Source organism: Sorex araneus, chromosome 11 (genome assembly GCF_027595985.1).
Source record: "Sorex araneus isolate mSorAra2 chromosome 11, mSorAra2.pri, whole genome shotgun sequence".
In the NCBI taxonomy this organism is placed as follows: Eukaryota; Metazoa; Chordata; class Mammalia; order Eulipotyphla; family Soricidae; genus Sorex; species Sorex araneus.
Genome location: NC_073312.1, coordinates 40,585,536 through 40,610,482, shown reverse-complemented (window position 1 = coordinate 40,610,482; position 24,947 = coordinate 40,585,536). Strand labels below are relative to the sequence as shown.

Below are 24,947 nucleotides of genomic sequence, written 5' to 3'. Positions count from 1 at the left end.
AGGGATGGGCCTGGGAAGGTAGGGGTGGGGTAGGACTGGAAAGATAAAGGAGGGGGGTTGCTTCTCGTGTACAACCTATTTCGTTGGAGCACCAGCACTGTGTGGAAACAGTTCCCTGAGACCCTCCAGGAGTGATCCCTGAGCACCGAGCCAGGAGTGATTCCTGAGCACCGAGCCAGGAGTGATCACTGAACCAAGATCACTGCTGGGTGTGGCCCTCAAACCAAGCAGAACAGGGAAGACTCCGACAGAGGTGCAGAAGCCAGGGAGACCCAGAGAGCAGTGTGGAGGCACAGACACCCCCCTGAGCTGCCCAACTTCCCAGCAGAGCTGTGCTCCGAGGGCCATGCTGTCCCTAGGACCCCCAAGCCCCTGCCATGTGCAGTCTCTGCATTCTCTCCAAGCACTCTGGCCCACCACCACCACGACAGTCACCAAGCCCAGCACATCCCCTCCCGGAGAAGGTGACTGGGCAGTGTGATTGACTAACGTTCTGCACGTGGCCCAGCCCGTGTCCTTGCCCTCCCTGAGCCCCCCTTTCTGTCTAGTGACAAGCAGGCCTTGGGTGACTGATTTCACCCGGCTGGCCTGGGTGGGTACCCGGGGCCACCTCCTGCTCTTCCTTCCTGCTTGGGCCTCAGGGATGGGTGCTGGTGACTCACCCTCAACTGGAGAGGCTTCATTTACCTGGCCTCCCCTTGACTGGCTGGAAGGTCTCCTTGGCGGCTGCGCAGGTGGCGGTACCCAGGTGGAGTGTGGGGCCAGCCCAGTGGGGAGACAGTCGGGGGTCCTGGGTTTAGAGCCACCAGCGTGAACTCTGTGCGTCCCCGGGGGGGAATGGGACGAGCCCCAACCCGCCCTGTGCGCGTCACTTTCTTCCTGCAATAACAGTTTTACCATGTTGTTGGAAAGACGCCACCAGAGGCTGTAAAGCTGTGGGGGTAGCTCCGGCCCCTTAATGTCCAAAGAGCAGCAGTCGTTATTAATCTCAGCTCCAGCCTCAGAGCCTAACTGGGAGCGCTGGGAGGGATGCTGGGGTCAGCCGGGAGAGCAGGGGTGAGGTGCGCGCCCGCCCCAGCCCTCGCTCTGCTCTTGGAACCTAGCTTGGGGCCCCGCCTCGCTGGGCTCCTGTGCAGGGGGGGTGCGGGGGTGGAGCAGCCCGGAGCAAGGCGGGTCACTCCCCAGAGCGGCTGGGCTGCCGGGAACCGCCCCGTGCCCCCCCTCCCCCCCCCGCCGTGGCCCCCCTCGCGCGGGGCGGGTCAGCCCTGGGGCGCCTTAAAAAGCGGAGCCGGCTTCCGAGGCGGGCTGTGAGCAGGTTCGCAGCGCGCACAGGCTCCCCGAGACGGCACCCCGCAGACATGGCCAACAAGGGCTTTCCCGACCTGAAGAAGCAAGTGGAGGGGGCGGCCCAGGAAGCTGGTGAGGACAGAGCGCGACCTGGGCCCCTGGGAGGGCATGCGTGGGAGGCACTGGGGCAGAAGCGTGGGGCCGAGCAGGGGGACTGCCCAGGCTCGGAAGGACCCTTCAGTGGCACGCAGGGACCCGCCCTCCCCCACCTGCGCTAGGCTCCCTCACAGACCCAAGGGTCCTGGGGTAGATGTCCTAAACAGCGGTGTCCCAGGAACCTCGAGTGCCCTCTGGGCATTGGTCAAGAGAAGAAGCCGAGCTGGGGGTGTGTACGAGGGGCCTCCCGGCAGCCCCACCCACTTTGGGGGCTTGCACTAAGCCCCAGAGAGAGACTCCCCTCTCTCGGGGTCCCTCCACAGTACTGGTTGGGACCGTGCAAATGGCTCAGGAGGCGCCCTCCAACCCCCAACCCTGCGCGGGTCTCTGCCTTAAGCCCTCCTTACGGAAGGCTCCCACCCTGCCCCAATAAGCACCTCCTTCGGGTTAGGTCTTCCCTCACCACACAGCAGAGTCCAGCCCTGGAGTCTCCCCCTCGTGTCCAGCTCCCTCTTCCTAGGACTCAAAGGTCACTTCGCTGGGGTGGGGTGGGGGGATGGGAGGAGATCCCAGGCCCATCCATCCACTCAAGGACTCCGGCTCTGACTGGCTCCATCCACAGACAGCACGGGAACCAGGCCCCCCGGTCCCCAGTGCCCAGGGGTGAAGCCACTAAGGAAGTCTGACTCTTCTCTGCCCTCTCGCATCCCCATCTCCCCAAAGCCGCCACCACCCCAGCTCCAGGGGCCGGAACACAGGTCCCTTCCAGTTGGGTAGCAAGGATGAGTCAGATCTCCGGAGGCCTGTCTGCCCCGGAGCCTCCGGACCCCTCGGCCCCGCCAACACCAAGTAGTCCAGAGATGGCCTGACCTTGAAGGGCTTTTCTTGTCTCTGCTTGTTTCCTAGTAACAGGAACTGTTGCAGGGGCTTTGGCACCAGGGTTTGAGTGCCCCCCCTCTCCCGCTGGGGGGCAGAGCCTCGGTGAGGGGGCCTGGCCAAAGCGGAGCCGCTCACTGTGCACTAAGGGGGGAGTCAAGTGTCCGGGGTAGGTTCTAGGAGGACTTTACTTTTTTTTGTTAGTCTTGGGGCCACACCTGGTTATACTCAAAGCTGACTCCTGGCTCTGTGCTCAGGGGACCACATGTGGTGCTGGGGGTGAAACCCAGGTCAGCAGAGAGCAAGTCAAGCATCCTGCCTGCAGTACTATCTCTCTGCCCAGCCTCACTTTTCCAAGTGAAATACTGTTTACTGTTTTGTGGCCACACCCAGCGGTGCTCAGGGGCTACCGCTGGCTGGGCACTGAGTGGTCTCTCAGGGGACCATGCGATGCTGAGGCTGGAACCCAGGTTTCCTACTTACACAGCATGTGCTCCAGCCCTTGGCGCTCGCTTGCACTGCTGTGAAATCCTTTTGCTGCGGGAGGATATTAATTTTAAGGGATTCACCAGAGGGAAAGAAGGTGAGAGTCTCATCAAGGATGAAATGACTCATGTGGGGCTGGGATGTGGGCAACTCTGGGATGCAGTGCACCCTCCCAGGGAACTTGAATGGGTGAGGGTTTAGGGAGTTAGCTCAAAGGGCTGGGGTGAATGCTTTCATGGAAGGAGCCCTGGGTTTGATCCCTGGCACTGCCTGGCCCTCTAAGCACTGGCAGGACCTGGCCAGAAGTAGGTCCTGAGCACCACTGGGTGTGGCCCTCCAACAAACCACAACAAATAAAGAGGATAGGATTCTTTTCTGGTGTGTGTGGGCACCCACCCAGAGGGGCTCGGGGCTTACTCCTGGCTCTGCACTCAGGAATCACTCCCGGCAGGTTGGGAACAAGTGCACTGCATGGAATGAACCTGGACGGGCTGCGTGGGAGCAGCCCCTGTGGCCCGTCGTACTGTGGCATGGCTCCAGCCCCAGGAGGCTGGGATTCTTCCTGGTCTGGCCATGTGCAGCAGCGTGGGTCATAGCCCAGGTGCCAGCGCCAGCCTGGCCCTGCCCTGCCTTCCTCCCTCCCAGGGACGTTTTCTCAGCAGTCCTTGAGAAGGGAAGGGAACTGCAGAGAGGAGGCGCCTGGTTATAAATAAACAAGAACACCCCAGAGGCATGGCCAGGCCTCCTGCTCTCACAGACTGGATGGCTTTGGTTAAAGGACCTCATCAGAACGGCCTCAGTCCCGCGAGGCCTGGACGACTCTAGATGGGGAGGGGGTGGGGGAGGCAGAGGGCCTTGGCAACTGCAGAGCCTAAAGTTCTCTTTCTGTTCCAGTAAACGCGGCAGGAGCAGCAGCAGGAGCAGCGGCTCAGCAGGTGGTGGATCAGGCCACCGAAGCTGGGCAGAAAGGTCTGGTGGGGATGGGGCGTGGGGGGGGCTGGAGGGTGAGCACACCCGCACTTTCCCCAACCCCAGGTCACCCCTCTCCTTTGCATCCCTCTGCCATCTGGAGCGCTCCCCCATTCCAGCCCCAGGCTAGACCCCCCAGGGCCCTGCACCCCCCAACCTCACCTGCCTCCCCTTACCTGTCTCCTTCCCTCCCCAGCAATGAACCAGGTGGCCAAGACTACCCAGGAAACCATCGACAAGACAGCTAACCAGGCTTCTGAGAGCTTCTCGGGCTTCGGGAAAAAAATGGGCCTTATGAAATAACGGAAGGGAGACGTGGGTGACAGCCCTCCAGGCCACCGCCCCTCGGGTCTGCAAGAGTTCCCAGGGCAAGGCCGCCTCATTAAAGTCTTTATTCCAACCTAGCCTGTGTCCGTGTCATGCCTCTGCCCGGGGCAGCGCCCCAGCACACAGAAAGCCAGCGCCTTCTCCCCCACCAGCGCCCCCCCACCCCTGGCGCCACGCCCTCCGGAGTCCTGGCATTCCAAATTTAGACTTTCAAAAACGCGTTTCCCAGCGCCTAGGCTACGTATCCAGCTCTCTCGCCGCCAAGTTCACCACCGGGACTAGGTCCGTGCCCCTTTCCTTTTCTAGACAGGAGTCAACCCCCCACCCCAAAGAGTTCCTTCGGCTCAAGAACCCAAACCTGCCCCTAGTAGGATGCTCGCTCCACCGAGCCCCACATCCTCGAGCCTCTGAGCTGAGGACGGACGCGGGATGGGCGAGGGAGATGTGGGGTGCCACGCCCGGGCCTCGGGAGCACCGTGGCACCATGGCACCACAGTGCCCGGCGCCTGCAAGGAGCTCTGGAGGAAGCAGAAGCTCCGGAGGAGGACGCGGAGTCACGGAGCCCGGAAGTCCGGCCCCCCCTTTCCCACCCCAGCTGCGGGATGTTTGTGCGCCGGCCCCACCCGGCGGTGAGTCACCGGGCTGCGAAGGGAGGGCCGCGCGAGTGTTTCGATGGAGGGGCGTGGTCTGGTTAAGCCACGCCCAGGACACGCCCCGAGGCGGGGTCTGAGCTCACGTGCGCGCGGGCGTGAAGCGCTGGACCAGGATGTATGAGCGTTCACGTGCGTGTGCCACCTAGTGAGCCCAGCTTCTTTCCCGGAGGCGCCGGCATCTGCTGGCCCAAGGACTAAGGCCGGCGTTTAGCTCCAACTGGCCCCCCGGATCGGTTCGACTAGGTTCCCCAAAACTTTTTTTTCCACCCCCCCTATGCCTAGCTGCTGGCAGCTCGTGTCCACGCACGCTTCACCAACCCTGGACACGCCCTGGCCGTGGTGACTCACAGTGGCCGCAGGACAAAGTCCCGCCCTGGCGCCGGGGCGCTGGCTCCCGGCAGGCTCCGCCACTGCTTTGCGGCGGGGGATGCCCCTCGCCCTTCCCCACCTCCATGTCTTTGTCCATGTTTATTCCCTAAAACCATAGATTTTTGTTCTCCGTGGGCTGGAGTGATAGGGCGCTTGCCAGCATCCCTGAGCATCACCAAGAGTGATCCCTGAGTACGAAGCCAGGAGTATGCCCTGAGCACCGCCGGATGTGCTCCCAACAAACCTCCCCTCCAACAACAACAGCAAAGATTTTTGATCTCCCATGGACGAACAAATACGTCATGCACTTTCACTTCGGAATTCACAAAATCAATTTTACCCAGCGCTTCCCAGACCTGCCTGGGGAGATAGAAAAAAAGCATCTTCGCAGATTCAAGGGCCTACCAGCAGGGGGCAGTGTTAGCCTCAGCCAGCCCCAGGCTCCTTGTGCGTGCGGCTCACTTCAGGTGATACTTGTTTTGTCCAGACTGAGAGCTCGCCAAACCAGGCAATAGGTCTGTTCTCTCTCACCCCAGCACGACTCACGCTCAAGCCACGAGAAAACTCGGTGTTGCTTGTTTCCTTGTTGCTGTCTCCCAAAGGAGGCCTCTCCCAGCTTATTAAATGGACCAAAGCTGCTTGGTGTAGTTGATCCCAAAGGAAAGGTTGCAAAAAGATTGCAAAAAGGCATCTGAGCAATCTGGGGGAGTTTCTGATCTCTCCAGAATCCATGAACCGTCTGCAAATGAATTCATGAATTCCTCAGGAGAAAAATGCCAGAGTTGGCCACACCCCAAGGTGGCAGGGCTGGAGTGGCAGAAGTTCTTTTTCATATATATCCCTTTTTTATTTTTATTTTTTGGGTCACACCTGGTGCTTCTCAGGGGGTTACTCCTGGCTCTACACTCAGGAATTACTCCTGGCAGTGCTCCGGGGACTATATGAGATGCTGGGGATTGAACCAAGATCAGCAGTATGCAAGGCAAATGCCCTGTCCTACCCACTGTACTATCTTTCTGGCCCCCATATATCCTTTCTATGTGGGCACATTCCACAGGGCCCAGCAACCTCCATCCCGTTCTTAGTGATTGCCTGAGGGGATGAATATATGACCCAACTCTGGCTGAGGGTGGGAAAGGTCAGTGCTGAGAGCTGAAGAGCTTCCGGAAAAGGTTTTTCATCCTTGGAAGAAAAAAATTTAAAAAAGACCAAGCAATTCCTCTTCACTGGACTTTTTTTATTTTTAAAGAAGTCACCCTGGGTGATGCTTTAGGGAGCTGTGCAATGTCTAGGATTATTTTCAGGGCTGCCCACTGGCTAGGCATAAACTCTACATTTAAGCCATATCACCAGCTTCCTGGATCCTTCTGCCACCCCCTTCCTTCTCTTCCCTCTGTTGACATTGCAAGGACCAGGAGTCCCACACATGATTGGTTGTGGTGTTTGCCTTGTGATGCTCCCCAAGGATTGCACAGCAGATTTGGTGCTTGAGCGCCTGACTGTTGTGCTCTCATTAGTTGTGGAACTCACACATAGGCTCAGTGGGGATGGTCACATTGCTGAATGTGGTGCTTGCACATCTTAATAGTTGTGCACAGGTCATGTTCTTAGCTTACTCAAAATTGGTTTAGTGCAGTCAGAAATTGCTTGTGGAATCATAGGGATCACAGCAAGTTGTGAGGACCACACTTGGGTGCAGGTGGCAGCCACCAGGGATTGAACTTGACATTCGCAACACTGGCACTTAAGCCACTGAGCCATCTTCCAGCCAGGATCTTGGATTCTATCCTCGGGTCCCGAAATTAACCACTGACTCTGTCACAGAACTAGGCAATGGGATACCATTTTCCCACTGAGCCACTAAGAGTAAGTTTTTCTCCTGTAAAGAAAAGCTTAAATCCTCCCCCACGTGAACTGTATGCCAGGGTCCTGCACTTCTCAGCTTCACCTGCCTCCCAGTCTCCTAGCACAACACCCTTCCCCTTTCCTGTATGCTTCAGTGGCATTGACCTTTTTCCATTTTCCTTATTACCATGCTCTACCTACCTCGGATCTTTGCACAGGTTTGTTTTGCAGCAAGTGCTAATCTTTCTCTTGAAACTATCCTTTTCTGCAAGGCTCTTGGCATTTAATCCTTCAGGTCTCAGTTTACCCCAACACACACACACACACACACACACACACACACACACAGAGAGAGAGAGAGAGAGAGAGAGAGAGAGAGAGAGAGAGAGAGAGAGAGAGAATGGGCCCAGACACCAATGCATTCTTGCACCGCTCTATACATATTTTCCACAGTTTTAATTAATGAATCACTTTCCTGTGTGCTTTTCTGTGATTGTTGATCGTGGAACTGCAGCCAAATTCCTTGTACTTTTTCGTCTGATTCACACCCAGTGCCTAGGGAGGTGTTCTGGCAACATCTGCTCAGTTAAAGCACAGATCACTCTTCTCAGACTGAGTGACAATGTCAGACTCACCACAGTGTAATCACTTTTGGAGCTGGGGGACTCCTCCGTGGTGCCGAGGCCCACCAGAACTACATGCAGAAGTGCAAGGGAGTCCATGCAGTGGCAGGTGTCAAACTGGGGGCCCTGTACTTTGAGCGGTCTCCCTACCCCATAGCGCATTCTCTTCAAAGCAGCCAGCCTCTCAGGTACTCCACCCCCTTCTCTCACCACCAGTGCCGCTGGCATGCTCTTGCCATCATACACATGCCTATTTTGGTGTGCATCTGTTCGAACACAGTGACCCCCTGGGGGTGGGGGCAGAGGTAGATTGGGCTTGTCTTTTGCTCTAAGTAGGCTTCAGGTAGGGTGAGCTCAAGAAGCTTGTGAGAAACCCAGGCCTGTCTTTCTTTGTGAGGTGCCTAAAGCTACTTGAGATTAGACTGGCTGAAGGTGTCTCACTACTAGTGTATCTGTCAGATCCCCAAGGATCAAGTTTTCTTTGAACAATTCCAAATGATTCTTTCTTTTTTTTAAATTTTTATTTATTTATTTATTTATTGCTTTTTGGGTCACACCCGGCGATGCACAGGGGTTACTCCTGGCTCATGCACTCAGGAATTAATCCTGGTGGTGCCTGGGGGACGATATGGGATGCTGGGAATTGAACCTGGGTTGGCCGCGTGCAAGGCAAATGCCCTACCCGCAAAGCTATCGTTCCAGCCCCCCAAACGATTCTTAATTCTCAAAAAACAGTCCCCCAACTACTCAAAATCAACTGACACTCCTTATTGGTTCCTTTTTTATAAATGACTGCATTTGTGCGTGGGAGGCTTTCCATGAACTAACTCTCTGTGGAACTGGAGAGATAGTACAGGAGTACTGGAGAGGGTGTACAGAAATTTAGGTGCTTGCTACATGTGGCTAGGTTCAATTCCTGGCACCCGATATGGTTCCCTGAACAGGAGTGATGCCTGAGCACCACTAGGTTAGCCCCCAAACCAAACCTCAAGCCCCAAACCAAACTTTCCAGTTATTGCGGGAACAACAAAGGGAAGGAGAGTGGGCAGATAAAAATGGCTTCAAAAGTAATTTTAGGGCTGGGAAGGTTGCTCAAAGGGCTGGAACACATACCTTGCATCAGGAAGGCCCAAGTTCCATTCCTGGCACCATATGGTCCCCCAAGTCCCTTCCCCAAATAATAATTTAAATGTATGTAAACTCATTTATTTAAGTACTCCAAGTGTATTTCCTTATGCCTAATTTAGTTAAATATGCAAGTGATTTTTTTCTTCTGTTTTTGGGGCCTAACCTGACAGCGCTCAGGGGTTAATTCATGATTCTGCATTCAGTAATTACTCCTGGGGTGCTCAGGTGACCATATTGTCCTATCTCTCTGGTCCCCCAGACATGCAAATATTAATCCCCTGCTTCTGATCAATGTCCTGCAGCTACATAAGAGGAGACCATCAGGCGAAACTGGATGAGGAAGTTATGGAGATTTTTGAAACTCAATAAAATTGAATTGGGAGACAGAGTTTTACTTAAATCAGTCAGAAAACCCTAGCATTTGTGTCATCTTGAAGGCTGCCATGAATTTGAAGTTCAAATCTGAAACGAAGCTTCCCAGACATCAACCAGCAATTCCTATGTAAAGTTTGTGTGTGTGGTTAGGGGTGTTACCAGGCTCCTTTGCTTGAGAACCTGGTCTTTTCTCAAACATCTTCCTTCCTTCCTTCCTTCCTTCCTTCCTTCCTTCCTTCCTTCCTTCCTTCCTTCCTTCCTTCCTTCCTTCCTTCCTTCCTTCCTTCCTTCCTTCCTTCCTTCCTTCCTTCCTCCCTCCCTCCCTCCCTCCCTCCCTCCCTCCCTCCCTCCCTCCCTCCCTCCCTCCCTCCCTCCCTCCCTCTCTCTCTCTCTCTCTCTCTCTCTCTCTCTCTTTCTTTCTTTCTTTCTTTCTTTCTTTCTTTCTTTCTTTCTTTCTTTCTTTCTTTCTTTCTTTCTTTCTTTCTTTCTTTCTTTCTTTCTTTCTCTCCTCCCTTCCTCTCTCTCTTTCCTTATTTGCTTCCATTCTCTTTCTTTTATCTTTTCTTTTTCTCTCCTCCTTACTCCCACTTCGATTTTTTTTCCTTTTCTGGTTCTGTGGGTCACACCCAGTGGCGCTCAGGGACCATGCAGTGATGGAGATCAAGCCCAGGCCTCTGACATACAAGTGGACCATACACTAAGCTGGATCCTCTTCTTCTTTCTTTTGTTCTTCATTTCTCAGTTATGTCCAGAGAGCTTTCACTCCAGGTCCTCTCCTGCTGGTCTGAATGCTGGCTGCCAGCATCTGAGGACCACCCCCACCCCCACCCCCCCTGCACTGGCTACTCCTTATTCTCTACTCTTCTGTGAGTCCCTTTCTCCCTACATTGTTTCTAGTGGATTTGTGTGGTTTCCCTGACTCCTATTTTCTCTAAAGTTAGACTTTAAAAATAACAAACAAAGACCATTTTTTTTTGTTTTTGTTTTTGCGGTCTTTCGAATCAAACCCATGATCTCACTGATGCAAGGCAAGTGCTCTACTGCTGAGTACCCTGACCTTAAGCTTGGATTTCACATGTATGTTCATGAGCTTTTTTCCTCCTTTCTATTTTTTTTTTTCTTTTTGGGTCACACCCGGCAATGCACAAGGGTCACTCCTGGCTCATACACTCAGGAATCACCCCTGGCGGTGCTCAGAGGACCATATGGGATGCTGGGATTCGAACTCGGGTCGGCCGCGTGCAAGGCAAACGCCCTACCCGCTGTGCTATCACTCCAGCTTTTCCTCCTTTCTACTTTTGCTCTTTATTGTCCCGTAGGCCTTTGTGTGTGTGAGGTGTGGGGCAGTTTGGGGGCCACATCTATCAGTGCTTAGGGATTACTCCCGGTGGAGCTCAGAAGACCAAATGAGGTGCCAAGGATTAAACAAGGTTTGGCAGCATGCCAGGGGCAGACTGCACTATCTCTCCAGTCCCTGCTGCCCCCAGAGTGTTAAGAAGGAGAAATGGGCCTATTGAGAATTGAGCTGCTCTGTGTATTAGCAGACGTGGGGCATGGCAGGTTTGGCCGGTATTCTGTTTACAGAACAGCTGCATCCACTCTCACCCTGTAGCTCTGCCCTGCCCTTGGAGTCCAACCCCCTCGCGAACTTCATCGGGAGGCACCCTCACCCTTGGATCAGCTGCTGGGGACACTGGTAGGCCAGAGGGCCAAAGAAGAGAGATTTAGTCTGCCTGTCTCCCCCATGCTGGGCCGGCTGGCAGAGCCTGTGTTTCTTTTGTAGCTCCTATCCCACGAGCCTCTCCTATACCCACAGCCTTTCTGGGGGCCTGTACAGGCCCCCCCCTCCAAGTCCAAGAGGGTCATCATTCCCACCTGTGTCGGACTCTAGCATTCCTCAGGAGCTCCCCAAGTCTGCCATATCTTTGTGAAATAGTCCCTGTCCGAAACTTTTGGGGTGCCTCTGCCCTCCCGGGACCCTGGCTGACACCCAGGGATTACGAGTGTTGACATGTGCCTTTCGTGACTGACGAACCAAATCTCCAGCATCTGGTATCGGCTCCCCCTCCCCTTCGGCTGGAAGGAACTGGTGTGTGCTGGACGTGTGTAATCTGTAGACGGAGCTCAAACCTACAGAGGGAAGGTCCGAGAAAGCACACAAGGGCAAACATCAAACTCTTGTCCTCCATGACTGCTGCAGCTTCGATCACGCAAGAGACCATCAGGCTTCAGACACGAGACAACACTCATCATTAAGGACTTCAAAATTTTTTCACAAGTGGTAATTGCTAAGCTGGCAAATTGCTATTTGGAAAATGGACTCTCCTTGGCTTGTGGATGCAGTCAGCTGGTCCTTGGCCAAACTGGGAGCCTGGGAAAATTCCACTGGGAAAATTAGTTGGTTCTTGTCAAGTCTTGATTCTCTCTGTCCAAGGGGTATACTTGATTGTCTGACTCAGGACATGGATGGGGCACCTATATTCTAAGGCTGCCTAATCCCATTAAATCAGCATGGACCAGGGTACTTCAAGACAGAGTTGTTCCCTTTTGAGTCATCCTTGGCTTAAGACGTTGACTGTACCAGATTTTTTGGCTGGAAGGAAGTGCAGCCCTCAGGGGCCCGTGGGCTATGCTGACAGGACAGGGAGCTGGTCATAGTTTGAGCTGGAAGGCCACGCGATACTGGACCTGGGCCAAAGCGCCAAGGTCTGGGACCCAGGGCTAGTCCTGGGCACCGTGGCTTCCTCGGGCCTCTTGCCTTCTCCCTTTTGGGCATTAAGCATCTGTATCTGTGGGGCTGGAGCAATAGTGGCTGGGACATTTGCCTTACACACGGCCGATCCAGGTTTGATTCCCGGCATCCCATATGGTCCCCTAAACACTGTCAGGCTTAATTCCTGAGTGCAGAGCCAGAATAACCCCTGAGCATCACTGGGTGTGCCCCCCCATGCCCACCCCACCCCCAAATAAAAAGAATTCTCATCTGGACCTGGCCCTAGAGTGCCATCACATGGCCAGGGCCTTCACCCCCAGGGCAGGACCTTACTCAGCAGCGGGGCTCGGCAGGGGGCGTGCGGTGAGGGCAGTGCTACCCTGACTGGCAGGCAAAGTGTAGCCAGAGGCTGCGGGGGGAGGGGCTGGGCTGGCCAGTGGCCTGCTGTGTGGTCACACCCTAACTAGGGCCTGGGCAGCTCCTGTGGAGAGGGAGATTGTGAAGAGGCCCCCAGGGAGGCGGGAGTGGGGTCAGGACTCTGTCCCCACAGGCCACAGGCACAGAGGGCCCCACGGAAAGTGGGGACTCCCAGCCGCAGGGGACAGGGAAGGGGCCTGGGTAGGCCGGAGAATGTCGCTGTGGATCTGTCACCACGTCTCCCACTGACTGAGTTCCCGAGGTGCCCTCCCTGCTCGCAGATTCCCTGTGGCTCTGAGCAGGACAGCCAGAGTCTGAGCAGCTGGGGTACAGGCTTGGCACGCAGAAGCCCCAGGTTCCATTCCTGGCACTGCACGGACCCATTTATCCCCCCCCCCCCCCCCCGAACACCAGGAGAGGCCCCTGATCACAGAGCTGGGAGCAGTTTCTCCTGAGTATAGCCAGGTGTGGCCCCAAAGACAAAAATAGAAGGGCAGGACAGAGCCACCCAGACCTGCTTCAGCTCAAGGACTCCTCTTTCACAGCCCCTTTAAGTCTACAGGAGGCATATACAGATCTAAACCCCGTCAGAATGTTGCATTTGTCATATGCGTATTATACATATATTTGGGGGTGAGGCTCCACCCGGCAGTGCTCAGGCCTTACTCTCAGCTCTGCACTCAGGGATCACTCCTGGCACTGCTCAGAGGACCATATGGGATATCAGGAATTAAATGAGGGCTGCCGTGTGTAAGGCAAGTGCCCTGCCGCTCTACTCTGGCTTTGCTATAGTATGGCTTTTCCTCCAGGCTGGGGAGACGAGTCAAAAGGTTCAAACACACGTTTTGCCTGCAGGAGGCGGAAGTTCAATCCCCGGGACTGCACAGTCCCTTGAGAACCACCAAGGAGTGACCCCACCCACACCCCACCCCCAAATACTGAACTGGGAGTAGCCCCTAAGCACTCTGGGGGGGCTTCCCCTGCTCCTCCAGAAAGAGGGGCCCTCGAGTTAAGAGCCAGCCCCCTCTTGCTCAGGGAGATGACCTTCTGACTCAAAGTTCCAGGCGAGGCCACCCAACAGGGCTCAGGAATTGGGGAGGGCCGCCTCCCCATAGGGGCCTGGCAATGAGGGCCTGTGCTTGGGTAAATAGTAATTAAGTCCCACTACGCCATCCCGGCAGTTCTGAGGGCTGAGGTGCCCCTACAGGGGAGGTGCTGACTATGCCTAGGCCTCTCCTCCCTGACCCCTGGTCAGTGGTGTCTGTTACTCCAGTTCCTTGGTTCCGGGGTGGCAGCAGGCCCCCGCCTCTCTATGGCCCCCTCTCTGGTCTCCCTGCTAAGACCATGTTTTCTGGCCCATCGGTGACCAGAGTTGGGGTGGAGGCAGCAGTTTCCCCCTTGCATACCAGCATGATCCAACTGATGGTCAGTGACACAGCCAGGGAGGCATGGCTGTCCCCATTTCACAGAGGAGGAAACTGAGGCTGAGGCTAGTGACTAAGGGAAGCAGCATGTGGTACGTGGTGAGGCATGGCTCCTTCCTGAGTAACTGGGGAGCAGCCCAGCCCTGAGCCGGTCATGGCGGAGCTGCTGTCTTGGGATTCTTTTTTTTTTTTTTTTTTTGCTTTTTGGGTCACACCCGACGATGCACAGGGGTTACTCCTGGCTCTGCACTAAGGAATTACTCCTGGTGGTGCTCAGGGGACCATGTGGGATGCTGGGAATCGAACCCGGGTCGGCCTCATGCAAGGCAAACGCCCTACCCGCTGTGCTATTGCTCCAGCCCCTGTCTTGGGATTCTTGCTGTGCTTAGAAGCACTCCCTGACCTTAAGTGCTGGTAGGCCCCTCCGGCTGCCGACCTCGAAGCACCCCCGTGAGAAGCCAGGCCCCTCACCTGGGCTCCCTCGCATGGGCTGCCGCACACAGAGCGCCATGGCACACCCGTCACCATGGAGCGGCAGCTGACGGTCAGCAGGAGATGACTCGGCCTCTACTCGGGTCTGTGTCCTCCTCTGCCTCTGGCAAGCCACAGTCAAGCCCCTCACCTGCCCAGGGGAGGCAACTCATATCCCTGGCCTAAGGGGAAGCCCAGAAACCCTGAACTTCTACCTAAGCCACGCTGGGAACGGCCCGTCTGGGTGTGAGTGAGTTTGAAGTCTCGGGGGCTGGCCGGGCTGCTGGCCCCAAGTGCCTCCGCGCCCCCAGCACACTCGGGTGCCTGCCTTGGAGGAGGCCTGGGGTCTGGAATGCCAGGGTCTGCCCCACTCCCTGTCCCTTTCCCCTCTCCCCCCACCCCGGGCTCCCAGGATAGGGGGTGTGGGGGTCTCAGGCTGCCAGGGAGCAGTTGTCACAGCCACAGGCTGGGCGGCTCCACCCAGCCTGTACCTGCCTCCACCTGCACTGACTCACCGCCCGGCCAGTGCCCCAGAGCCGGGCTGGAGGCGTCTATAAAAGCGTCCTGGTCCAGGCCCTGGCATCCCATCCTGCTTGACTGACACTTATCACCAACCATGTTTGGAGGTCTGGGGAAACTCGCCGCTGAGGGCCTGGCCCACCGCACCGAGAAGGCCACCGAGGAGGCCGGTAAGGACCCCACGGCTCTTGCCACCTGGGGGGGGGAGCTCTCTCAGGCTGGGGGGTTGGACAGCTGGTGGGTCTCAGGGCCGGGGCCTGGTGCCAGTGGGAGCACTGGTCCAACAGCCTCTTCTCGGACAGAATGTGGTGGGAGGTCGAGGCCCAGCTCAGGGTACGGCAGGAGGGCCTCCCGGCTCCCCTTACTTCCCTCTGCGCCACCTGCTCTGCCCCTCTGCCCAGGCTCGAGCTGTTCTGGGGTCTGTGGCAGAGGGCCAGCAGGGGGGCAGGAGTGGAAGCTGGGGTGCTGTTGACAGCTCTGAACTCTTCCCTCTGGCAATCCAGGGAGTCTCCGAGGTCAGAGAAGGAAGACAGCTTTTCTTTTTAGATTTAGATTTTTTTTTTTTTTTGGTTTTTGGGTCACACCTGGCGATGCACAGGGGTTACTCCTGGCTCTGCACTCAGGAATTACTCCTGGCGGTGCTCAGGGGACCATATGGGATGCTGGGATTTGAACCCGGGTCGGCCGCATGCAAGGCAAACGCCCTAACCGCTATGCTATCACTCCAGCCCCAGTTTTTTCTTTTTTGCTTTTTTGGATCACACTCAGTGATGCTCAGGGGTTACTCCTGGTTCTGTGCTCAGGAATTACTCCTGGCAGGGCTTGGGGGACCATAGGGGATGCCGGGAATTGAACCCAGGTCGGCTGCGTGCAAGGCAAACGCCCTACCTGCTGTACTATTGCTTTGGCCCAAGACAGCTTTTTATACATTTTATTTTGAAGTTTTAAAACTCTCATCTTTTATAACGTTAAAGCTCCAAAAGTGTATTTATTAAGAAAGTGCCAGGTTGTGATGGAACAATAGGAAAGGCATTTGCCTTGCACGCAGCCGATCCGGGTTCAATCCTGGGCATCTCATACGGTTTGCCTGAGCCCTCCTGCCAGGAGTAATTCCTGAACGTAGAGCCAGGAGTAACCCCTGAACATCGTGGGTGTGGCCCCCCCAAACAAAACAAGTGCCAGGCGGGCTTCTATTCAAACTCACAGCCTGGCTGTACACAAAGGATAGTTTCCATGTCTTCAGAGTCCCCAGAAGCCCTTTTCGTATGCAGGCTCAGCTGCAGTGGGTGGGAATGCATCCAGGTTCTAGGCCTGTTGGACATTTTGTGAGAAACAGCTTTTGCTGTTTCTCCTTCCCCCTCTTCAAAGGCTTCAAACATGCCTGTGATTCACTGGTTAGCTGGGCAGCTGGGATTGATGCCCGGCCCCCCCCGCCCCTGCCCCTCCAGCCCCCTCATCTTTCACTGGCTCTCTGTTTTTTTCATGATTCTCCTTGGAGGACTGAGGAGGAAACCAAGCCGGGCAGAATTAGAACCAGAACCAGTTTTTCCGACTCCCAGATCTGCCAGGCTTCACATGCAATCTCCCTGCTCCCCCACAAAGAAACTAAACTCCTCTGTAGGCAGAGTTCTAACTTGGAAGAAGTTAGGTAAAATTGGTTTTGGGGAGACTTAAAAGTTTCAGGATTCAGCCTCCTCCTGCAGCTGCCATTGTCCTGAGGCAAGACAGCAGGGCACCCGGGAAATAGCCCAGCCTTGGTTCCAGACCCCGGAGGGGGGGTGGTGAGGGGGAGGTGGGAATCGGTCACTGTCTTCCCAGGGTACACGCAAGGCCCTGTGACTTTACCTGGTTCCCTCCGCTGGCCTCCAGACTGAAGGAGGCCAGCTAGTCCTGGCTGGGGTACGTGTGTGGGTGTCCTAGAGCCCCACCTAGTATCCCTACAACTGGAGAGAGAACTGGGTTTGTGCTGTGCTCTCACCCCTGACTGTCTCCCTGTCACAGTTCATGCCGTGGAGGGAGTGGTGAAGGAGGTGGTGGGACATGCCAAGGAGGCTGGCGAGAAAGGTATGACTGAGGACGGGTCGGGGCGAGGAGGGCAGGAGGGAAGCCGGGTGCAGGGTGTGTAACCTACTCTTTGCCTAACCAGGTCAAAGCCTGACCCGGATGCAGTCTCCTTCCAGCTGCTAGCAATCATCTAAGCTCCAGGAAGCCCATGGCAGGATTGATCTGGACATTCCTCTCTGTGGAATGTGAAAGGATGATGCTAAAAAGACTAGCACCAAGCTGGGACAAATGTTTAAGACACAAAATGATACATTTAATAGACACACACACACATATGTACATACATCTTAAAATGTGTGTGGTACTTTGAAAATGGAAAAAAAGCATATGCATATTGCTTATAACATATTCCAGGTAGATCAAGTACTTAATATAAAAACATACAATTTGAGGGACCAGAGAGTTAGTACAAGGGCTAAGGCACATGCCTTTCATGAGGCTGATATTGGTTCAGTCCCTGTCACCGCACGGTGGCCCGAGCATCAGTAGGTGCAGCCCTGGAGGCCTCCAAGCACCGCTAGGAGGAATGGCCAGCACTGAAGGTCTGGAGCAGGGCCACATCCTTGGGCCCTCACAGTGAACCCAAGGCCAAGTCAGCCAACAATGTCAGGCTTCCTAAACACCAGGGGGAACCCCACCCCATGTCATAAAATCATTAAATTTTGTTTTTGTTTTTGGGTCACAGCAGGTAGCACATGCAGGAACATGCAATGCTGGGGCTTCTCTATGTAGAGCATGTGCCCCCACCCTCTGAGCCTCGTCCCTAGAAGTATTAGGAAAAAACACACATTGGAGAGCTTGATGTAGTAATTTTTTTTTTCTTTGTGGGTCACACCTGGAGATACACAGGGATTACTCTTGGCTCTGCACTCAGGAATTACTCCTGGCGGTGCTCAGGGGACCATATGGGATGCTGGGATTTGAACCCGGGTTGGCCGCGTGCAAGGCAAAGGCTCTACCCACTGTGCTATCTCTCCAGCCCCAGATGTAGTCCTTTAGAGAGGGGAGAGTTTTCCTCTTGGTTTTTGGACTTTGCCTGGGAATGTTGGGGGCTACTCCCAGCTCAGTGTTCACGGGTTGCTTCTGGCAGCCCTGGCCGCGGGAGGCGGGTGGGGGATAAACCAGGGGCTCCAGCATGCAAAGCACACACTCAATAACCTGCTGAACAATCTCTCTCCTGCCTTTGAAAAATCTTTTTAAACTAAGACAGAAAACACAACAGGAAAATATTATGCAAGCTTAATAATATATACAATTCAAAACTTTCCATATTAAAAGCAAATCTGCAAGTTTAGCCAAAAGAAAAACTGCCAACTGAGGAAACATATTTGGAAAAGAGATGATAACGCCATACAAAAATGAGCAAAAAATTACAAACAGGCACTTCACAGAAGAACGGTAGCCAACACACACATGAACAGATGCTCAGTTTCACTCAGAACTGAGGAATAAGGAAGGGGTGGGGGAGTGGAATAAAATCAAATTTAAGTGGGGGCTAGAGAGATAGTGCAGTGGGTAGGGAGCTGCGTAATCACAATGGGGGCAGAGCCGCAATTACTAAAAATAAAATACAAGGGGGCCACGTGGAGGCTGTCTCTCTCTGCCGCCCGCCTTCGGTAGTCTCACACCATTTCCCCACCCCAGGGAGGTCGATGGCGATGGGCAGGTGAAGGAAGGAATGAGGGCCAGGCTGGTAGGTCTCAGTTGAAGTTTATTCCATTCCCATCTTCACTCTCCTCTGATTCTCCTCCTGCTTCTCCCTTCCCCATGCTATTTTATTCTCCTTCTCGATCTCTCATCAATCTCCTTCTGCCTCTCTCCTTCTCCTTCTCCTCTGACTCTGGATCTGGATCCCCCAGCCCACTCTTGCAGCCTAGTTAAATCCCCAAGCATGAGGGGTTGGGGCTTACACATAGGTGTGGTTGTACAATCAATATGGGTAAAGTTCTTCCCTCAGGGCATGCTGCTTCCAGGATAGATTCTCATATAGCAAGATGACCCACCTAAGGGCGAAATACCATCTAGGGGGTGCATTTCTCCTTGCCTTAGTCCAACAATCATATAAACATACATCTTAATTCTACTTCTTAATATTATTCATTTTGTATGGACACATTAAGAGATACATTAAGCTTATAGAATTGTTCTCTTGGGGTCATCTCAATCTCAGACTACAGTGCTTAGCCAGATTACTCTTCCTTATCCCTACCAGGGTCCTAATCTTGTCGTTACTTTTGGATCATGACAGCATTTGTCCATGATCAAGCTCTTAACTTATAGTTAAGAATCGTGGCGCTTTGGCCTGGCCCATTTTAATGCCAGAGTAGCTCACAGCTTGTTCTGGGTCCATTCAGTTCCTCGTCAGAACCTTGCTTTTGAGGTGCTAGGAACTAAGGGCAACTGAGGCTTAAGTCAAGGAAGCAGATGCCCAGGAGGGAATAATATTCGAAGCCAATTAAACCCCAAGTTACAAGAGCATAATATTAACTGTCTTCCTGGGTCTATACAATAAGGAACATTGCTTTAAAGTAAACTATTCAAAGGACATAAGGAGAGGAGAAAGGCAGTATTTCAGTCATATATATAAAATCATAGATTTCTGAGGAATCTGACCTTACAAGTTAACAGAGTCCGATTAGGGGGAAAAGGTGATATACTGGTTGGGGAAGAAAGCGTAGAGAAGAGGTTACAGATAAACAAAGGAATGGGAGTGACTTGGGAGCACTGTGATGGGTGTGACTTTATAAACCTAAGCTCCTGTGGCAAGGGAGAAAGGACAAAACAACGTTATTTTACAAGGCACTAGCCTTCCACGGGGTCAACCTGGGTTCTATCCCTAGCACCCTATATGGTCCTCAAGCTCTCCAGAGGTGATACCAGAGCACAGAGCCAAGAATAACTCCTGAGCTTTGCTGAGTGTGGCCCAAAAGTCTTTAAAAAAAAAAAGTATTCCTCCAGGCTCCCCACCAAGGGCTCCACTCCTAAAGGCCATGCAAGGTGACAGGAAACGATGGCTTTGCTCACCAGTGCATTTCCCCTCTTTCTTCCGGACAGCCATTGCTGACGCCTTCAAGAAGGCCCACGAGAAAGGAGACAAGGTGATGAAGGATGTCACTGAGACAGTCACCAACACAGTCTCAAATGCTGTCTACCACGCTGCCGAAAGCCTGGGAAATATGGGGGGACAGTGAGAACACCATGCCCCAGGATTCTTTCTGAATCTCAATAAAAACCTGTGACTTGTGCATCCCTAGCCTCGGATTTATTTCTGTTTGGGTGGAAATATGGCCCATGTTCTGAGTAGCCCTGGCTAGAGTGGGGCCAGCAGGTCTGCACCATGGGGAATGCATTAGGAATTGTCAGATGTATTGTTTTCCCATAGTTTTTTTCATATTAGGGCCTAGAGAGACAGTACCGGGAGTAAGGGACCTGCCTTGCATGAGGCTGGCTGTCTCAGCTTCAAACTGTTTGAATACCTGGCACCATTTGTATTCCATTGAACACCATCAGAGGGCAATCCTGGGCACAGAGTCATGAATAGCCCCTGAGCACCCACTGGGTTGAGCCTAACCACTCTTACTCTACATCCACGGGGGGTGGGGGGGGAGATTTTTCTCATGTCAGCAAGGATCTCTGAAGATTTGCTAGTGTTTATTTCTTAAATAGCATTTTAGAGAAAATATAAACTAACCATGAGACACAGGGCTCCAAGGACACTCCAAGGGAGCACTAATTCACTTCCATGTTCTGTGAGTCTTCCTTGAAATGTTCTCCTGGGACACAGGGAAGAGAAGAGACTAACCTGATTGAGAGGTTTGCTGGGTCGGTTCAGTCTGTTTGGGCGGCTTCACCGTCCACAGAAGAGTTCTGAGAAGCGTGTCTGCAGAATTGGTCACATGATGGCTCAAGGAAGAATCAATCATCTGTATTGAATGGGGAAGCTGTTGTCATCTCTGCTCTTGCAGGTTTTCACCAGGCCTGATAAGTGCTAGTGGGTCGTGGTGAGCAAAAGAGCTAGACCTTCTCTCCTTCCTGTCACTATGAGTCAGTACCATAAAGGTCAAAAGAATGGGGAAATAGCATCTGATTTAAATTTTTTATTTTGAAATAGCTTGAGTTTTGAGCCACGCCTGGCTATGCTCAGGGCTTACTCCTGACTGTGCTCAAGGGCTTACTCCTGGCAGGGTTTAGACCTCTATATGGGGTGCTGGGGATCAAACCTGGGTCAGCCACATATAAGACAAGCAGCCTACAGCTGTACTATCTCTGTGACCCCTCTTTACATTTTTTTTTGGTTTTGGGTCACACCCGGCGATGCTCAGGGTTTACTCCTGGCTCTGCACTCAGGAATTACCCCTGGTGGTGCTCAGGGGACCATACGGGATGCTGGGAATTGAACCTGGGTCCGCAAGGCAAATGTCCTACCTGCTGTACTATCACTCTAGTCCCCCCTCTTTAAAATTTTTATTGGGGGGGGGGAGTTAAGAAATGGAGCTTCCGTTTTTCACCAATTCACCAAAATGACCAACACGGAGAAGAGAGGCCTCACTCTATGTTCTCTTGGCCTTTTAGAAAACTTGGGAGTTGTTTTCTCCACAAGTCACACATGTGACAACCTATGGGAAAGGTTGATATTACAAGCCTGAAAGGAGTGGGTACTGCTCAAAAAGGAACACCCTGAAAATGTCCCCGTAAAAACACTGAAATAGTTGGCAACAATACCCAGCTTATTGTAACCAAACAAGGAAAAGGGAAAAAAAAATCTTGCTGAAAGAACCTATGTTTGTACTGAGCCCAATGAGTGGGGAGAGCTTCCTGGAAAGTGCGAAGGAAAAATAATTCATTAAAGAAGGAAGAGGAAAGCACATAGCTTCATGGAAGTAGCAGGCAGCTCCATGCAGAGCACACTGTTGGGGGGAGCCTTGGCATGCTAAGCCCATGCCCTTAGGAGCTCATGATAGGACACACAGGAAACAAATAGGACTATGCTGAGTAAAAACATTCTCTTTGACTGCAAGTTCATGGGGGTGTCTTCTTTTCCAAAACCATGAAGTATAGAAAGAAAGAATTTGTAAAAGCAAGAATGACATAAATTTTTATTTTATTTTATTTGCTTTTTGGGTCATACCCAGTGATGCTCAGGGGTTACTCTTGGCTCTGCATTCAGGAATTACTCCTGGCGGTGCTCGGAATATGGGATGCTGGGAATCTACCTGAGTTGGCCAAGTGCAAGGCAAACGCCCTATTCTCTGTGCTATCGCTCCAGCTCCTAACATAAATTATTTATCTTACAGGAAATTACTGACTCTGAACTAACATTAGAAAGGTTCTCTTCCTATGGAATAAGTAAGGTAACATACTTCTGTCTGTACAAGTTTCTGAAGCGCTCAGGACTATCGAAAGCCCTAGCTTTGGGATATTTGTCACTGTCTAGGTCTAGATATATCTGAACTTTTTAACTCCTTTATTCTGATCCTAAATTCAGGAGACTGTGGCCATTGCGGATAGCAGTGAAATTAACATCCTCTTTGTATTTTTAAAATTATAAAAACTAATTTTGTGTTGAGGTCCTGTGAGTTTTATACTGTTGTACTGGCGATTTCCCAGGCATATACAGTACCCATCTCCTGCTCCTAAGGACCCTCCCTTTCCAACCTCTCCAACCCCCAACTCAATTTTGTGGATTGGTTCTCCCATTGTATTACTGTTGGCTTTGCACCTTCTCTGAATGACAGTTGCTCTTACCAGACCTTATTCTCTAGGTACACATAGGTACATGCAGACGTTCAAAGGGTGAACACACAGGTTCACAGTGGCATGTCTGTAACATCAAAATATTGGAAACGCTTGGGCTAGAGAGACAACTCAGTGGGTGGAGTGTGTGTTCTGTACTCCATGGTGCCCAAGTTCTGAACACAGAGCTGGCTCTGAGCACCATCAAGTGTGGCCCTAAAACAAATCAAAATCATTTTCAGGGGGTGGAGGTGGCCAGAGCTGGCAGTACTCAGGGCTTGCTCCTGGCTGTATGCTCAGGAATCATTCCTGGTGGTGCTCGGGGGGATTATATGCCATGCTTGGTTCGAACCTGGGTCAGCTATGTGCAGAGCAAACGCCCTATCTACTGTACTATTGCTTTGGCCTTGCAAATAATATTTAAATTTTTTGTTTGTTTTTTTTACACCACACCTGGCAGTGCTCATGGATCACTCCTGGTTGACTTGGGGAGCCATAGAGGTGCTGGAGATCCAGCTCAGTTAGGCCCTGTGCAAAGCATATAGCCAATCCACTGTACTATCACTATGTACTATCACAATACACACACACACACACACACACACACACGTGCTCAACCTTGTGTACAGAAATATGAGGAGTCTTCATTTTCTAAATCACATAATTTCATGATGCTTTGTAAATTTAAAAGCAGTATGCTTAGATTTTAAAATGTGGTCACGGAGCGTGTGCACTACCTTATTCAATATTGTTTTCTAACTCAGTACTACTCAGTTTGCAAACTTTGTTCTTATTTGGCCATAAGATAAATAAACTGAAACTGTTTAGAACTTCTCCTAGCAATTGTGCATTGCTTTGGCCTGGGAGAGAATTATTTGTGGATAGTTCTTGCTTGACAGGATCTAGACTAGCTCATGTTGAACTTGAATGGCAAGTTGCATGTGAACTAGTCACACAAAGGAGGACCACAGGCTATGGTGAATTAGATTAGAAGACAAACGGACTGGACATTTCCTATGTTTCCTTTATTCTACCCTGCCATACACTGTTCTAGAATGAGTACCACTACCCCTCATTTTTTGTTTACTCCGTGTTGAGCAATGAGGAATAGGATATTGACTCCTAACAAAGTAAATGAATTTCTTCCAGAAATTCTCTCCTCTATAAAAATAGTGAGACTGACTGCAGCAATAGCGCAACGGGTAGGGCATTTGCCTTGCACGTGGCCGACCTGGGTTCGAGTCCTCTGTCACTCTCGGAGAGCCTGGCAAGCTATCTATCCACTGTACTATCAAGCTATTTAGAGTATCCTGCCCACATGGCAGAGCCTGGCAAGCTCCCCGTGGTATATTCGATATGCCAAAAACAGTAACAAGTCTCACAATGGTGACGTTACTGGTGCCTGCTTGAGCAAATCGATGAACAACAGGACGACAGTGCTACGTAAAAATAGTGAGAATACTGGCAAAAGTAGAATCCACTTTTTTCAAAATTCTGGAAATTAACTAGACTTGCAGCAATTCAGGAAACACTAACGTAAAAGTTCTAGTCAAACAAAATCTTGTTAAAAAGAACAAGCTATGTGGTATTTATTTTCATTTTATTATTCTATTCTCATTCCCTACTCCACCCTCTTGTCCAGTGCCCTCAATCCCTTAAAAATCAACAGCCAGTCTGCACAAATGCCAGCCTGGCAGCTACGGAAAGAGTGGGCAGGATTATAACCTCCTCAGTCTCTTTCCCAGACAATTTTTATTTACTGGTTTCCAGGAAGACCTAAAGGGTGGTGGTGGTGGTTGTATGTGTATAGTTTTTTTTTGTGTGTGTGTGTGTGTGTTTTGGTCTTTATTTCTCCCTAGAGATGGGGGGTGTTTTCAGAAACTTTAGAGGCAATTCTTTTCATTGTTCTGGGGCCACACCCAGAACACTACTCCTGGCATAGTGCTTGGGGGATCACTCCCAGCTTACTTAGGGGGGCTCTGCAATGCCAGAATTTAAATTCAGGTCTACATGCTCCAATCCTCTATACCTTCTCCTTGACACTGTAACTTTATAGGTGCTGGCTTTATGAGATGGTGAGAAAAAGACATGAAAGAGGGCGGGGGTGGGGTGGGGGTAGCACTGTCGTCTCATTGTTCATCGATTTGCTCGAGCGGGTACCAGTAATGTCTCCATTGTGAGACGTTGTTACTGTTTTTGGCATATCGAATATGCCACGGGGAGCTTGCCAGGCTCTGCTGTGTGGGCAGGATACTCTCGGTAGCTTGCTGGGCTCTCTGAGAGGGATGGAGGAATCGAACGCGGGTTGGCTGTGTGCAAGGCAAATGCCCTACCCACTGTGCTATTGCTTCAGTCCACCCCAACATATTTCTGGGAATTCCTATCTCTGCACATGCACAGGGTTATGTGCAGGTGAGAAAATGGAACCTTTTCCAGTCTTTGTTAAATCCTGACAGCTTTGCTATGATCTGACCCTGCAAGCCATTTCCGATTTTCTAATATGCGCTCAAGT

The 24,947-nt window shown here is 52.3% G+C and overlaps 2 protein-coding genes across 2 annotated transcripts; both read left to right on the top strand.

The window, feature by feature from the left end:
• Positions 1-1,269: 1,269 nt before the first annotated feature.
• ADIRF (adipogenesis regulatory factor) lies at positions 1,270-4,178 on the top strand. The gene is made up of 3 exons (XM_055119401.1): positions 1,270-1,419; positions 3,700-3,774; positions 3,971-4,178. The coding sequence occupies exons 1-3, from the start codon at positions 1,359-1,361 to the stop codon at positions 4,075-4,077; spliced, it is 243 nt and encodes an 80-aa protein (XP_054975376.1). The 5' UTR covers positions 1,270-1,358; the 3' UTR covers positions 4,078-4,178.
• A 10,551-nt stretch (positions 4,179-14,729) lies between these two features.
• Positions 14,730-19,932, top strand: FAM25A (family with sequence similarity 25 member A). Its single transcript, XM_004607553.2, has 3 exons — positions 14,730-14,808; positions 16,640-16,702; positions 19,757-19,932. Exons 1-3 carry the CDS (start codon positions 14,736-14,738, stop codon positions 19,891-19,893), a joined length of 273 nt encoding a protein of 90 aa, XP_004607610.1. The 5' UTR covers positions 14,730-14,735; the 3' UTR covers positions 19,894-19,932.
• The last annotated feature ends 5,015 nt before the right edge of the window (positions 19,933-24,947 follow it).

Bases quoted from the DNA above. Each gene is read 5' to 3' on its own strand.
- FAM25A (XM_004607553.2), top strand. From the start codon at position 14,736: ATGTTTGGAGGTCTGGGGAAACTCGCCGCTGAGGGCCTGGCCCACCGC. The intron at 14,809-16,639 runs GTAAGGACCCCA...TCCCTGTCACAG, and splicing joins GAAGGCCACCGAGGAGGCCG to TTCATGCCGTGGAGGGAGTG. The intron at 16,703-19,756 runs GTATGACTGAGG...TCTTCCGGACAG, and splicing joins CAAGGAGGCTGGCGAGAAAG to CCATTGCTGACGCCTTCAAG.
- ADIRF (XM_055119401.1), top strand. From the start codon at position 1,359: ATGGCCAACAAGGGCTTTCCCGACCTGAAGAAGCAAGTGGAGGGGGCG. The intron at 1,420-3,699 runs GTGAGGACAGAG...TTTCTGTTCCAG, and splicing joins GGGGGCGGCCCAGGAAGCTG to TAAACGCGGCAGGAGCAGCA. The intron at 3,775-3,970 runs GTCTGGTGGGGA...TTCCCTCCCCAG, and splicing joins CACCGAAGCTGGGCAGAAAG to CAATGAACCAGGTGGCCAAG.